Genomic DNA, 13,481 nt, shown 5'->3' with positions numbered 1-13,481 from the left:
TTGTATTTATATTTTGTCTTAAGAATACTAGCAATTTTCATGTCCCTTTCTTTCACATAGCCTCCATCTCAGTTGTCTCTATATACCTTGTCCTCTACTCAGACCTTCCTATCCCAATTTTTGGTTACCATCTCCTAGATAGCCTAGGTCAATTTCTTTTTTTAAAAAAATATTTATTTATTTATTTATTTTGTGTGTGTGTGTGTGGCCAGTTCAGCCCACCAGGGGGCGGGGCGGGCTGGCATGTAGTGCTGGGGATTGAACCGCGGTCCCTGTGGTGTTGCTTAGCTTGTTCTAAGTAGGTGCTTTAGACCACTGAGGCATCTCACCAGCCCTAGGTCAATTTCTTTAGCTGACCCCAGGTTGAGTCTAGCCCCATCTTTGTCTATTGGCTGTGGAGCCGGCTCTGAGGCATCACTGTCACAGCACTGGGCATCAGTTCCTTGAGATGTAGAAGGAACTGAGTCTGGCTCATGATATAGCCAGACAGTGCACTCTGGTACCCATATGGGCCGTTCAGCATTTTCTGGGAAACAAGCATGCCCTCAACCCTAAGTGAGTAGTAGTCCGGGTCCCTTCCATTGTCTAGTATAAAGATCTTTCTGAAGGACCCTTTCCCAGTCTCTTTTCCTTTACCTTGCTACTATAGGATTTAAAATGTTAATAGTATAGTATGCCAAATGAAGTCTATTATGGTGTGAATTTTGTAGGGAAGGAGTCCCCTTTTTGTTTTTTTTATTAGAACCTTAGCTATATGGTGAATATGTTCAACAATTCCTTGACTTGAGAGTTATAAGGAATTTTCACAGTAAGGGAAATGTGAAAAGTTATACAAAACATCTGGAAGATAACACTCATGTAAACCAGGCCATTGTCAGTCTTAGCTGCCCATGGGCAACTAAGGGTATGCAAATCATCCAGGCCATGAGCAATGACATGTTTAGCCTCTTCCCCCATACAGATAGAAGCAAAGGGGCCAGGGAGATGGCTCAGTAGGATAAGGGCTTGACTGGCAAATGCAAGGATCTGAGTTCAATCCCCGGTTCCGCAAAAAAAAAAGATAGAAGCAAAAATAAATTCTGAAGAAGTATCCACTGAAATGTGGATCCCACATAAAGTGTGAAACTCAGGGATGTATATAACATCATTTGCCAGAGATAATTGGGATGTAACCCTCAGGGATTAACCCCCATAGTAAGTGAGGGAAGACGTATTATGCACGAGGGGCAATGTTTAACAATTTGTTGGGGCTGGTGAGATGGCTCAGTGGTCTGAAGCACCTACTTACAACAAGCTAAGCAAAGCACAGGGACGGCGGTTCAATCCCCCAGCACCACATGCCAGCCAGCCCCGCCCCCTGGTGGGCTGAGCTGGACACACACGTAAATAAAATAAATAAATTAAAAAAAAAAAAAAACAATTTGTTGAGCTTTTTCCTGGGTTAAAAGGAGCTATTTAGCCACTTCAGTGGTGCACATCTGTAATGTCAGTACTCAGGAGGCTGAGGCAGGAGAATTGTTTGCAAGTTCATGACCAGCCTGGGCTACAAAGTGAGCTCAAGGCCAACCTGAGCTGCATAGTGAGACCTGTCTCAAAAGAGAGAGAGAGAGAGAGAGAGAGAGAGAGAGAGAAGAAAGAAACAAAACAGGGGCCAGGGAGATGGCTCAGCAGGATAAGCACTTGATTGGCAAACACAAGGATCTGAGTTCAATCCCCGGTTCTGCAAAAAAAAAAAAAAAAAGAAAGAAAGAAAGAAACAAAACGAAACCTGAGAAGGGCAGAGGCATTTTGATAGAAAGTAGCATAGGAAGCAGAAGCCTGTTGAATGGCATCTGAGAGAATGACAGTGACAGCGGACATCTCTCTGTTACAGTGTTTCCCTCATTGAGAAGTCCCAGCAATTGGGAATGAATGTAAAGGACTGATAAACAGAGAATATGGGGCTGGCGAGATGGCTCAGTGGTCTAAAGCACCTACTTAGAACAAGCTTAGCAAAACACAAGGACAGCAGTTCAATCCCCCAGCACCACATGCCAGCCCGCCCCGCCCCCTGGTGGGCTGAGCTGGCCACACACACACACACACACACACACAAATAAAATTTAAAAAAACAAAAAACAGACAACATGACCTGACCAAATGACAAATTGGAGAGTGTGAAGTAAATGAAAAAGACCTTTCTGGTCAGTGTGTATAGTGGTAATTTTAATGTGGTATATTACACTGTAAACATAAGCGCTATCTGAAGAGAGGTTAATGGGAATGGATGAACTTGCAAAGCCATACAACAGCTTACAATTCAGTCTTTTGTGCAGAAGAAAAATCAGGAGCCGGGGAGATGGCTCAGTAGGATAAGCGCTTGACTGGCAAATGCAAGGATCTGAGTTCAATCCCCAGTTTCACCAAAAACAAAAACAAAAAACAAAAAGAGAAAAAGAAGAAAAATCAGTATCCTGTACCAAAAGCGTTTTTGATACCAAGAACAAAATCAAGGGTATAGTCAGGTGTTGTGTTTAGTTGTCCTTTAATCTGGCACATTGAGAAAGATTTGTTTATAAGTGATTAATGAGCTGGCTTCATGTTCATTGAAAAATGAAAAAGATTTTTTTTCCTTTTTTTAATAGATAAATTTACTTTATATTTTATTTATTTATTTTGTATTTTAGGGGAAATACAAAATAAATAAATAAATAAAAAAGTAAATTTAAAATTAAAGTAAAATAAATAAAATTTATTTTATTTATTCAGTCTCTTAAGTGCTGGATCACAGGCATGTGCTACCATACCAGCAAAAATTTCTTTTTTTAAAAAAAATTTATTTTATTTATCTGTGTGTGTGTGTGTGTGTGTGTGTGTGGCCAGCTCAGCCCACCAGGGGGCGGGGCTGGCTGGCATGTGGTGCTGGGAATTGAACCGTGGTCCCTGTGCTTTGCTAAGCTTGTTCTAAGTAGGTGCTTTAGACCACTGAGCCATCTCACCAGCCCCCCAAAAAATTTCTAATAAATAGTGAAGAGTAGTTAAGAGGTTTAGAGCCAGCCAGACATGAATTTGAATCTCAGTTACACTATAGGGTTTTTCTTTGAGGAAGGCAGAAAATTACCACTTAAAGAAATCCTAGGGGCCGGGGAGATGGCTCAGTAGAATAAGCGCTTGCCTGGCAAGCACAAGGGCTTGAATTCAATCCCTGGTTCCGCCAAGAAAAAAAATCCTAAATTCAGATCATTACCATCCCTTCTATGGAAGGGAAAAGCCAGGCTGACAGTCCAGAGCGGAACACCAGGAAGGAAGGCTGCTGTAGGAGCTGCACGGTAAGGACCGGCTGAGGGCGTCTGAGGTAGGGTGTCCAGGCAGAGGCGGCAGCAGCACGTACAAGAACCCTGAGGTAGCAATGAGTCTGGCGAGAAACAGCAAAGGTGGCATGGGAGGGTGAGGGACAAGAAGGAAATAGGAGCCAGGGCACAAAAGGCTTAACGGTTTGAATTAACACTCAGCCATACGGGCTGGGGATATAGTTCAGTGGCACAGCACCTGCCTGGCAAGCGCAGGATCCCGAGTTCGATGCTACCTATCTGTTAGGTGCTATTTGCTTTGGAGGTTTGATGATATAATGTGTGCACTGTGCTTAGCACACAGAAGGGTGGAACAGATGCAGAAGGAATTGGGAAGGGTGACAAGATTTCCCTGGATTCCAGGTGCCGGAGGTGGCAGTGAGTGGCCCAGATCCTTCACCACATCCTGGGTCCGAGCTGTAGATGAGGTATCTGACGTTGCCTGTTTGTCCCCCTCCCTCAGGTTACCCAGGTTTCCAAGCTACGACGTATGCCAGCCGGAGTTACACAGGCCTTGCCCCTGGCTACACCTACCAGTTCCCCGGTGAGTCCTGTGCGGTGTCCCTCTGGCCAGCATGCCCCCCAGCTGACTCCTCAGGGCGGTGTCGGGTGCATGGCTGGGGTCTGCCTGCTGCAGGCTCTGAAGGAAGGGCATGTCTGAGGAAGGAGGGCCTCCCCCCCTTCCCCTGTCCCTAGAAGCTGGGGCAGGGGCTCTTGGTTTGGCCCGGCATGGTGCCATTCTCTCCCAGGCTGTTCTCCACCTGCCTCCTGCCTTTCCATTCTTTCCACCCAACCCGAGTTGCCACTTCCACCAGAGGGGCACTGGGCTTGCAGCCAGGGGACCTTCCCAAACGCCAGTGTGGGCTGTGCCTTCATAGACACAGGTGTCACGACCAGGTACCGCCATGAGTGCTTTTGAGCTCCTCAAACCTGAAAATCACCAAAAAGCATTCTAGTTGCCACTCTTATTTCTAATTCAGCATAAAAATAAGATCAGAACTTACATAAGTGTCTAGAAACCCAACAAATCCCTGGATTGTCCCGTGATGGCTATTTGATGTTTTCTTTGAAACACCAAACTTTTGCAAGGCATTTATTTGTGTATGTGTGTTTAGATAGCACTGGGATGGAATCCAGGGCCTCATGCTTGCTAAGCAAGTGTTTGTTACTGAGCACCACCCTGGCCCATTTTTACTCTCATTAACTTGAAGGGTCCCTAACGGTCACATTGTCTTCCCCTTGGGCTGTTTAACTTGGGATCCTTTGGATATATTATGTTGCTTAATCCCCCTCCCAAGAATTGCACATGAGAGATGAGTATCCCTGATTTATGTAGGGTCTCGTTAAGTTGCCCAGGCTGGCCTCAAATTTATAATCCTCCTGCCTCATCCTCCTGAGCCTGAGTAGCAGGGTCACAAGTATGCTGGCCCATGTCTGGCTTTATCCTATGCTTTTTAAGAAACACCCGGAACTGTGGCTCCAGCATCCCTCCGTGCCCATGGTATAGGTGGCAACTCTGCCTCCACTTCCTCTGTTTCTCTTCTCGTGTCTCCTCCTCTGCCTGCTGAAAACTGTCTCTCCCCCTCCTCAGCTCTTGGGTCTTGTGCATGGCCTGTCCTTTCACCTTGTGTCCCTGTGGGTACATTTGTCCTCCCTAGGCCATGCCTGAGGGCCTCCCCTACTTCTTCCTAAGCTGTTTTACGTTTCATTTTAGAGTTCCGTGTAGAGCGGACCCCTCTCCCGAGCGCCCCAGTCCTACCCGAGCTTACAGGTCAGTCGCTCGGATTTTGTACATCTCATAGGCTTCACGGGGAGAAAGACAAGGGCCCTCCTGGGGAAAGCTAGCAGGACCCTCTTCTCCTGCACAGACCGACTGTGCCTGGACATTGGCCGGTCTTGGTAGCAACATGGCCCTTGAGCATGGGATTCAGGGCCAAGCCAAACAGATGGAGGCAAAGTCACTCATTCATCCATTTGGCAAATATTTATCTAGCACCTCCCGTGTGCCAGGCACCACAGAGGCGCTGGGATCCAGTGGGGAACAGGCTTGGATCTCCAGCTCCAACTCACACCGCACAGTGGGCCAGCGGTGGGCAGGGGGTTTTGAACCTAGAGGTGGGCGTGGCTCTACTGGGTGCCTGCCCACCCTGCAGACTGAGTACTCCCAGATCACCTTTCTCCAGAGAAGCTAGCCAGCCTTCACTCCTCATGTGAATTCTTCGATGATTTTTCAATTATGGCAACAAAGTCCAGGTGATCAGAACACTGCAGGCCAAATGAGACGCATGCAGGGGCCAAATCCGGCCCTAAGGCTGCCTGTTTGTGACTTACAGGAAAGTGAGATGAGGTTGCTGGCCACGGTGGGCCATTTCTCCAGCTGGAGTCTGCATGAGCCAACCAGCTCAGCTGTGGAGTTGGGGCGAGACCAAGCTGCGGGCTGTGTGCACATGAGGGCCTTCTCTGTCCAGCCTGCTTCCCCCCACCTCACGCTTTCCCCCAGATTTGGCCATGTGTGGAGGGTGCGAGTATGGATGATGATTTAGCCAAAATCTTCCTTCCAAGGGGTGCTCAGGGTTCCCCCAAATTGGAGGAGAGAGAAGAGCAGCAGGGGGCAAGGAGAATCCTGGTGGTGGATGCTCTTCCAAATACATGGCTCTTGCCAGTGTGTATAGAGGACCTACTGTGTGAAGCACACACTGCCATGTTCTGGGGGCAGCAGGGACAGAACGGAGCCAGTGCAGCAGGGAAACAGGTACTCCTCACATACAGAAGCCATTCTTTCTAGCTGTGTGTGATAAGCACCACTGGGGTTGGCTACTCTTGAGTTTGCTTATGGAAATAGGCCAACCCAGTCTTCAGCACCCAGCCCCTGCCCCTGCAGAAGTGAGCCAACAGGTTTCCTCTCCAAGATATCTTGGCAAGGGAAGAAATAAGTTCTGGGATCAGCAATTCCTGGGGTTCTAAGGTGTGAATTTTCTCTCACCTTGGCGAAAAGACTCAGGTGTTTCCTTTGTGCGTTCAGTACATATTGATTGTGCCAGTACTGGATCAGGTACTTAGGGACACAATGGTGACTGCGTCAAAGCCCCTACCTTCCAGGAGCTGATATTCTAGAGGAGGGAGATAGGAGCGAGCAAGTAAATGGAATATTTCCAGAGGGAGAGAAGTTCCATAAAGGTGATAAAGCACGAAGCTGTGCTGAGGTGGTAGGACTGTGGGCAGGGGGGACCCCAAGGAAGGTGGTGTAGGAGGGCTACGCACAGGAGGGGATACGAGCGGCAGTATGGAAGGATGAGGCGGCGGCTACTCTGAGGGGAGTCAGGCACTGCCAGCTGTAGGAAGCCCCTGGGAAGGACTCCAGTCCCTGGTCCCAGATCTGGTCCAGGCCCGGACCTGTCAGCCCTGAGGGGCACATCTTGTGATGGGGAATCCTAGTGTGCTGGAGGCTGGCCCCATGCAAGTCCTGCACTCTTGAGGTTAGAGCCTGTGCGGGTTCTAGTGGTACGACAGGAGGGGTGCTCAGCTGAGGCCTCTGTTCCTTCAGCAGATGCTTATTAAACCCCTGCTGTGTACAGAGCAAGGTGCTCGGGAAGGGGATAGATAACGAACAAGGGAAGAACAGTACCCCTGTCTATGGCAGGGCATGGTGGTGCACATCTGTCATCCCAGCACTCAGGAGGCTGAGGCAGGAGGACCGCTGCAAGTTCAAGGCCAGTCTGTGTGTCGAGGAGAGGGAAAGTGGCCCTGAGATTACTCTCGGGAGAAAAAGAGTGAGGGACACAAGACACACAGCAGAAGGAGCACAGCTACCCTGGCCTCAGCCTAAGTCTTGCCCTCTTCCTGACCCCACAGGGAGCTCTGCAGCCTCCATTGCAGCAGAGTTGGCCCCACCTTGGGACAACTGGCCTGGTTTTCTGCAGCCGGTGCCAGTCAGCCCCCAGCTGGGAAGAGGGCCATAACCTCCCACAGCCTCTGGGCTAGTGCCCCCTTTTCAAGTTAGGGCACTGTGGAGAAGGGGCGCCTATGGCCACCGACCCCCACAGTAGCACAGGGCCACCTTCCATGACTGCTGAGGTATTCAGTTGTGTCCTTGGAGTCATGTCCTGGAGCTGCTCACTGGAAACTGTCCCCTCTCCTTTTTTCCTGTCTATCAGGTCAGGGCACAGGATGGTGGCCCAAGCTAGCTCTCTCTGCCTTGACCCTGGGGCTGCACCAAACCCTCTGAGGTGGGGTTAAATTACAGAGCCTCTCTCCAGAAGCCAGGGGCCTCCTCCTCCATCGCCTCTGCCCCCCACCCCCTCTGGCCATGCTGAAATGCCCAAACTTTCCCTTTCAGCCATTCCTCTCACTGCTTATGGACCAATGGCGGCGGCGGCGGCGGCGGCGGCTGTAGTTCGAGGGACAGGTGAGGCCTTCTGGAAAGGGAATGCAGGGTATGGGGTGGGGGCCAGTCCAGAGGGACAAAGAGGTGGCTGCCTCTACCCCTTGGTTTAGTCAGTCAGTCAGTCAAGTACTCACTGAGCACCCGCTCCATGCTACACATTGGACCATCACTGGCGAGTCAGCCAGGAGTCAGCCAGGAGTCAGCCAGGAGTGCCTCTGAAGGATTTCAGAGCTTTCAGGCTGTGGAAGCATCAGGATTTAAAAGGAGGCTGCAATATGGAAGGATGAGGTGGCTGCTGCTCTGAGGGGAGTCAGGCACCCCAGGTAGGGCCTCCAGGAAGTGCAGCAAAGGCTTCCAGGAAGAAGGGCAAAGCAGGAAGAGGAAAGGTGTTTCTAGCTGAAGAAGCAGCATGTGCAATGACCGGGAGACCGTTCTGTGTGGCAGGGTGCAGGATAGCTAGAGGCGGCTCGTAGCCTGTGAAGCCAGAGTGATGCAGGTTGGGTTCAGAAAATGCACTGGAGCCGGATGTGGTATCGCATGCCTGTAATCCAGCACTCGGGAGGATGAGGCAGGGGGATCGCTGCAAGTTTGAATCCAGCCTGGGCTACACAGTGAGCCAGCCTCAACTGCATAGTGAGATCTTGTCTCAAAAAGAAAAAAAGAAAGATAGAACATGCATTGGACTGCAATGTGGGGAAAGGATTGAAGGTACTCAAGAGAGGAGAATGAAAAAAAAACAACAAAACACCAGAACTAGAAAGGGGAGAAGGGAGGGAGAGAGAGAGGAAGGAAAGAAAGAGGAGGGAAAGAAAAAAACAGAAAGGGGGAGACTGCTGAGCGGTGAGGCAGGTGGTGGGTGATGGTGGCCTGGATGGTAGGAGGACAGACTTGGGGACCTCTGGCAGATAGACCACAGGTTGTGCTGGGTATGAAGGTCAAAGTCAGGGGAGCGGAAGAGGTTGGAGCGGTGCTGTGGGCAGCCTTGGGCACCAGGGCTATCACTGTCTTCTTTCTGGGTTGCCAGGCTCTCACCCCTGGACGATGGCTCCCCCTCCAGGTTCGACACCCAGCCGCACAGGGGGCTTCCTGGGGACCACCAGCCCTGGCCCAATGGCTGAGCTCTATGGGGCAGCCAACCAGGACTCAGGGGTCAGCAGTTACATCAGCGCCGCCAGCCCTGCCCCCAGCACCGGCTTTGGCCACAGTCTTGGGGTGAGTGGCTAGGCCCGGTGGCTTCCATTTCACTCCACCCCTACCCTGGGGGACCCTAAAGTTGGAGGAAGGAGAAATGTTTTCTGTCTTCTTGGTAAAAGGTTGGGGAATGGGAACGGGATGAGGGATGAGGGAAAAAGTCACTGAGGTTACAAGAAGGGTTGGCACTCCAGTCGTGAGCATTTAATCATCAGCTTCTGTATGCTGGCATCAGCAGGGCACTGGGATGTGGCACAGATGGGACACACACACCATCTCTACCTGCGTGGAGTTAGAGTCCCACATGAGGGTGGCCTAGTTATAACCAGGCCTTCCCTTGCATTCTTGTCATCAGTCTTCAGTGGATTACATGGGCAGGATAGGCAGGGCTCTGTGCTTCTTAAATCTCCTGCAAGAGGAAGAGGAAGCCCTGTACCTTTCTGTACTTTTCCTTAAGATTCTAGTCTAATTCTTTTCTTTCCAGGGTCCCTTGATTGCCACAGCCTTCACCAATGGGTACCACTGAAGCAGGGGACAGGTGGCAGGAGGTGAGAAGAGGGAACAGAGGGGGTGGCAGTGGCACCAGGGAGGTTGATCCTGGGAGATCCCATCTGGAACCCAGGCTTCCTCCCTGCACTCACAGAACCCACAGCCCATTGGGGGAGGTGGACCTTTATACCAGCAGTGGTCAAATAAACGTACCAAAACCTGCTCAACCTGCTCCTTTTTTGTTCATTTTTTGAGGCAGTATCTCACTATATGTCCTAGACTGACCTCGAACTTAATATGTTTGAGCCCCAGGCTGGGCTCAAACTTGTGATCCTCCTGCTCAGCCTCCTGAAAGCTGGGATGATAAGCATGTACCACCATGTCAGGCTAACCTGCTACATGTTCAGTCACTTATTTATTTATTTATTTATTTAGGCAGAACCGGGGATTGAACTCAGGCCCTTGTGCTTGTCAGGGAAGCACTTATTCTACTGAGCAGTTTCACTGGACACCACCTTTTTTTTAAATGTATTTTTTAGAACAGGGTTGGGCTTGTAGTAATTCTTCTGTGTTCAGCCTCCCAAGCTCTGGGATTGCAAGTATGAATCACCACGCCCAGTCTCGATTGCTGTCTTAGTTTGCCTGAAGGGCAAGACTGGCTCAGCATAGCACACCGGGGATTGAACTCTGGTTCCTGAGTCTTCCTACGGAGGTGCTTTAATCCACTGAGCTATCTGGCCAGCCCTAACCTGCTACATTTTAAAATATTAAAGCAACAGTCAGGGATCACATGTTATCTATCAGTCTGACAAGGATTTTATTTTATTTATTTTATTATTTGTTTTGGCAGTTGATAACACCCAGCATAGGTAAAGGTATAAGGGAAACTAGCCCACACTTTCTTTTTTTTTTTTATTTTATTTATTTATTTTTTTTATATTTATTTATTTTTATTTATTACATTTATTTATTGTGTGTGTGTGTGGCCAGCTCAGCCCACCAGGGGGCGGGTCTGGCTGGCATGTGGTGCTGGGGATCGAACCGCGGTCCCTGTGCTTTGCCAAGCTTGTTTCAAGTAGGTGCTTTAGACCACTGAGCCATCTCTCCAGCCCCTAGCCCACACTTTCTGAAGTGCAACCTGGGAGCATTTATCCTGTTTTTTTTTTTTTTTTTTTTTTTTTTTTTTGCGGAACCAGGTATTGAACTCAATCCCTTGCGCTTGCCAGGGAAACGTTTATTCTACTGAGGCATCTCCCCAGCCGCCATTTATCCTAATTTTAAATGTCCATATTCTTGGACTTAGTAATTCCATTTCTAGGCATTTATTTTAAAAAGCTCCAACTAGCTGAAATGCCTATCAAAAAGAAAGTGGTTACATAAGCCACTGTAAATGTATATGGTAGGATATTATACTCCTGTTAAAACTGGACAGTCTGCTGGGGATACAGCTCAACAGCATAGCGCCTGCCTGGCAAATGCAAGGTCCTGAGTTCACTTCCTGCTCCCAACACTGATAAAATAAATCAGACATTCACTGGGGATTGAACTCAAGACCCTGCGCTTGCCGGGCAAGCACTTATTCTACTGAGCTATCTCGCTGGCCCAAAACAGGCATTCTTGACACCCAGGTCCTGGTGCATAGTTATCAGAGCACCTGTGTAGATGACAGGCCCGATGTGAGTTAGGAGGTTTTGTTTCTTTCCTCATTCATCCAAATATTTATCAAGCCTTCTTCTGAGAGAGGTTCATGAACAAAGGCAGCTCTTGTTCTCCCGACAAAGTAAGCATGCTGATGAAATCCTTCCATATGTACAGGGGGCTGTTTTTGAGGAGAGGGTCAGAGAATGTGTCCCCGAGAAGCTGACATTTGAAAAACATCCACCCATTCAAAGTCTAGGACATAGCAGACCTGTAATCCCTCCTCCGTAGGAGACTGAGGCAGGAGGACTGTAAATCTGAGGCCAGTCTGGGCAATTTTAGCAAGACCCTGTCTCAACAAGTGGGTGGGTAGGTGGTGGGTAGGTGGACAGACGGTGTGGGGAAAGCATCCTCTAAACAGGACACAGACTGCAAAGGCTAAAGCAGGCTCTTACAGGAGGGGATGGGGGGTGTGTGCTCTAGGGGTGAGGCCAGCAGCCCCCATAACCTGCCGCTGTCTTCCCAGCGCCCCAGCCTGCAGCTGACTGAGGACCTCGAGTGTGTGCCAGCGAGGGGGCGGGACACCTCAGCCGCAGCTCTGCCTCCTCTCCCGCAGCAACTCGGATGCTACTGCCTGTCCCCACTCCCTGGGCCCAGCCCCTGCCCCTGCCCCGCCCCCCTACTCTGGCTCCCATACTAACTGCCCCTTTTTCTGCCATTGTCCCCACTCCCCCAGCCCCCTCCCTACCCGCTTTTATTTATTTTGGATTAGCCGTTGACCCCTACTTCCCTGATATCTCGGTCTGCACCCCTCCCTCCCTGCTGCCGCCCCTATAGGATCCCCCCTCCCCAGAAAGCTTTTGTATTGTGCATAGCTAGAGTGAGGGCGGAGGGAGCCTGCTACAGGCCGCAGCCCCAACCCTTGTTTTTTATTCTGAGATTCCACCCTTGACTCTTTTTTTTTTTTTTTTTTTTTTTTTTAAAGAAACCGTTTTTAAACTATTTCTAGGTTTGTGAATGTGAAGCCCCAGGCCGCAGGGGGCAAGGGGCCAGGTGCCCCCCACCAGCTGAGAACAAAGTGTCTATGTGGGTGTGGGCCCCTGGCTGCCTCCCTCCAGCCCTGGAGAGGAGGGCAGGGCTGCGGGTAGGCCAGGCCGAGCCCCTGGAACCATCCCGTCCTGTATCATATGTAAATACTGTGAGGTGAAGCCCCCACCCCTTTCTAAGATCCCTTGGGGGTTGGGGCCTCGCCTCAGCCCCGCAGGGCAAAGGTCTCCTCATCCCCTGTTTCTGTCTCCTCCTCAGACACCGTTACTGTAAGCTTGCAGGCCTGGCTCTGGCCACAGCAGGCCCACTCTCTCAGGCCCTCTGGGTCAAGGCCTCAGGCCTGCTCTCCCCCAAACCCAATGAGGGAGTGAGGGGCGGGGAGGAGAAGGGGGTTGCCCGGAGCCACTGCTGGAAAAGAATTAGCTCTCCAAAGGTCTCCCCTGCCCCCTGCCTAGGTTGGACCTTCATGGTTTTCTGCTCTGAGCCCCCCAACCCCCATGGGTGGGCATGGGGGGCACTTTGGTAAGGAGCAGATGCCAGGGGAAAGCAAAGGGCTTCTCAGGGAACCCCCACATTCTCTCACTGAAGTTTCCCACCAAGACGGCCCTGTGGCCAGAGCCCCTTGGCAGCCCCTTACCCCAGAGCCCCCTTCAAAGGAAAAAAGAGAGGCTCAGGGTCTGAATATGGAGCGTGACCAGGCTGGCGTGGGCAGGGCTGAGGCCCACTCACTGACACCCCCATTCTGTGTCCTCCCCCAGGTCAGAGTCTGGGGGCCTACACTCCCTTCTCCACAACCCTTCAAACCACCCTTTGGAGAGTTAATTGTCTGTGTGAGGTGCTTAACCTATTAGCCCTGAGAACACAAAGCAATAATCTTTGTTACCGAGATGCACGGCTGTTTGTGTTGGTTTTCTCTCTCTCTCTTTTTTTTTTTTTTAATGTTTCCTAATAAAAGAGAAGCTGCATTTTATTGGTTTTTATTTTTAATTTTCTACACATTTGAGCCGAGTCCCTAGAGACTTGGCTTCCCTCTTCCTCCATCCCTGGACGCTCCCACCCGCTGGGCCCAGCCACCAATTCAGGGCCCTGGAATTCTGTTTCCTGATTTGTTTGGGGACTTTTTTTTTTTTAATTTAAGATGTTACATGGTGTTTTGAAGCCAGCAAGTTACCATCCTCCGGTGTCTCTTCTCTCCACATCTGTAACTTCTTTTTCCAGCCTTTATTTTCAGTTTTAAATTCCTAATAAATTATTTGAAAACGGTGCTGAGGTTGTGTTTTACATCCCTGTGTGTATTCTTTTTTTTTTCTTTTTTTGGAACCGGGATTGAACTCAAGCCCTTGCGCTTGCCGGGGAAGCACTTACTCCACTGAGCCAGCTCCCCCCCACAACCCACAACCCCC

The 13,481-nt window shown here is 50.1% G+C and overlaps 1 protein-coding gene across 1 annotated transcript in view; it reads left to right on the top strand.

The window, feature by feature from the left end:
* Msi1 (musashi RNA binding protein 1) overlaps nucleotides 1-13,251 on the top strand; it is a 102,362-nt gene extending 89,111 nt beyond the window's left edge. The window contains exons 9-14 of the mRNA XM_023720935.1: nucleotides 3,793-3,873; nucleotides 5,044-5,100; nucleotides 7,666-7,734; nucleotides 8,738-8,925; nucleotides 9,389-9,452; nucleotides 11,558-13,251. Coding sequence (XP_023576703.1) covers nucleotides 3,793-3,873; nucleotides 5,044-5,100; nucleotides 7,666-7,734; nucleotides 8,738-8,925; nucleotides 9,389-9,430 — 437 coding nt within the window. The 3' untranslated portion in view covers nucleotides 9,431-9,452; nucleotides 11,558-13,251. The remainder of the gene's footprint in view (nucleotides 1-3,792; nucleotides 3,874-5,043; nucleotides 5,101-7,665; nucleotides 7,735-8,737; nucleotides 8,926-9,388; nucleotides 9,453-11,557) is intronic.
* The last annotated feature ends 230 nt before the right edge of the window (nucleotides 13,252-13,481 follow it).

The sequence above is a fragment of the Octodon degus genome, unplaced genomic scaffold (genome assembly GCF_000260255.1).
Source record: "Octodon degus isolate 3935 unplaced genomic scaffold, OctDeg1.0 scaffold00079, whole genome shotgun sequence".
Classification (NCBI taxonomy): Eukaryota; Metazoa; Chordata; class Mammalia; order Rodentia; family Octodontidae; genus Octodon; species Octodon degus.
The sequence above is the reverse complement of the archived record's forward strand: the minus strand, read 5'-3'. Positions and strand labels throughout refer to the sequence as shown.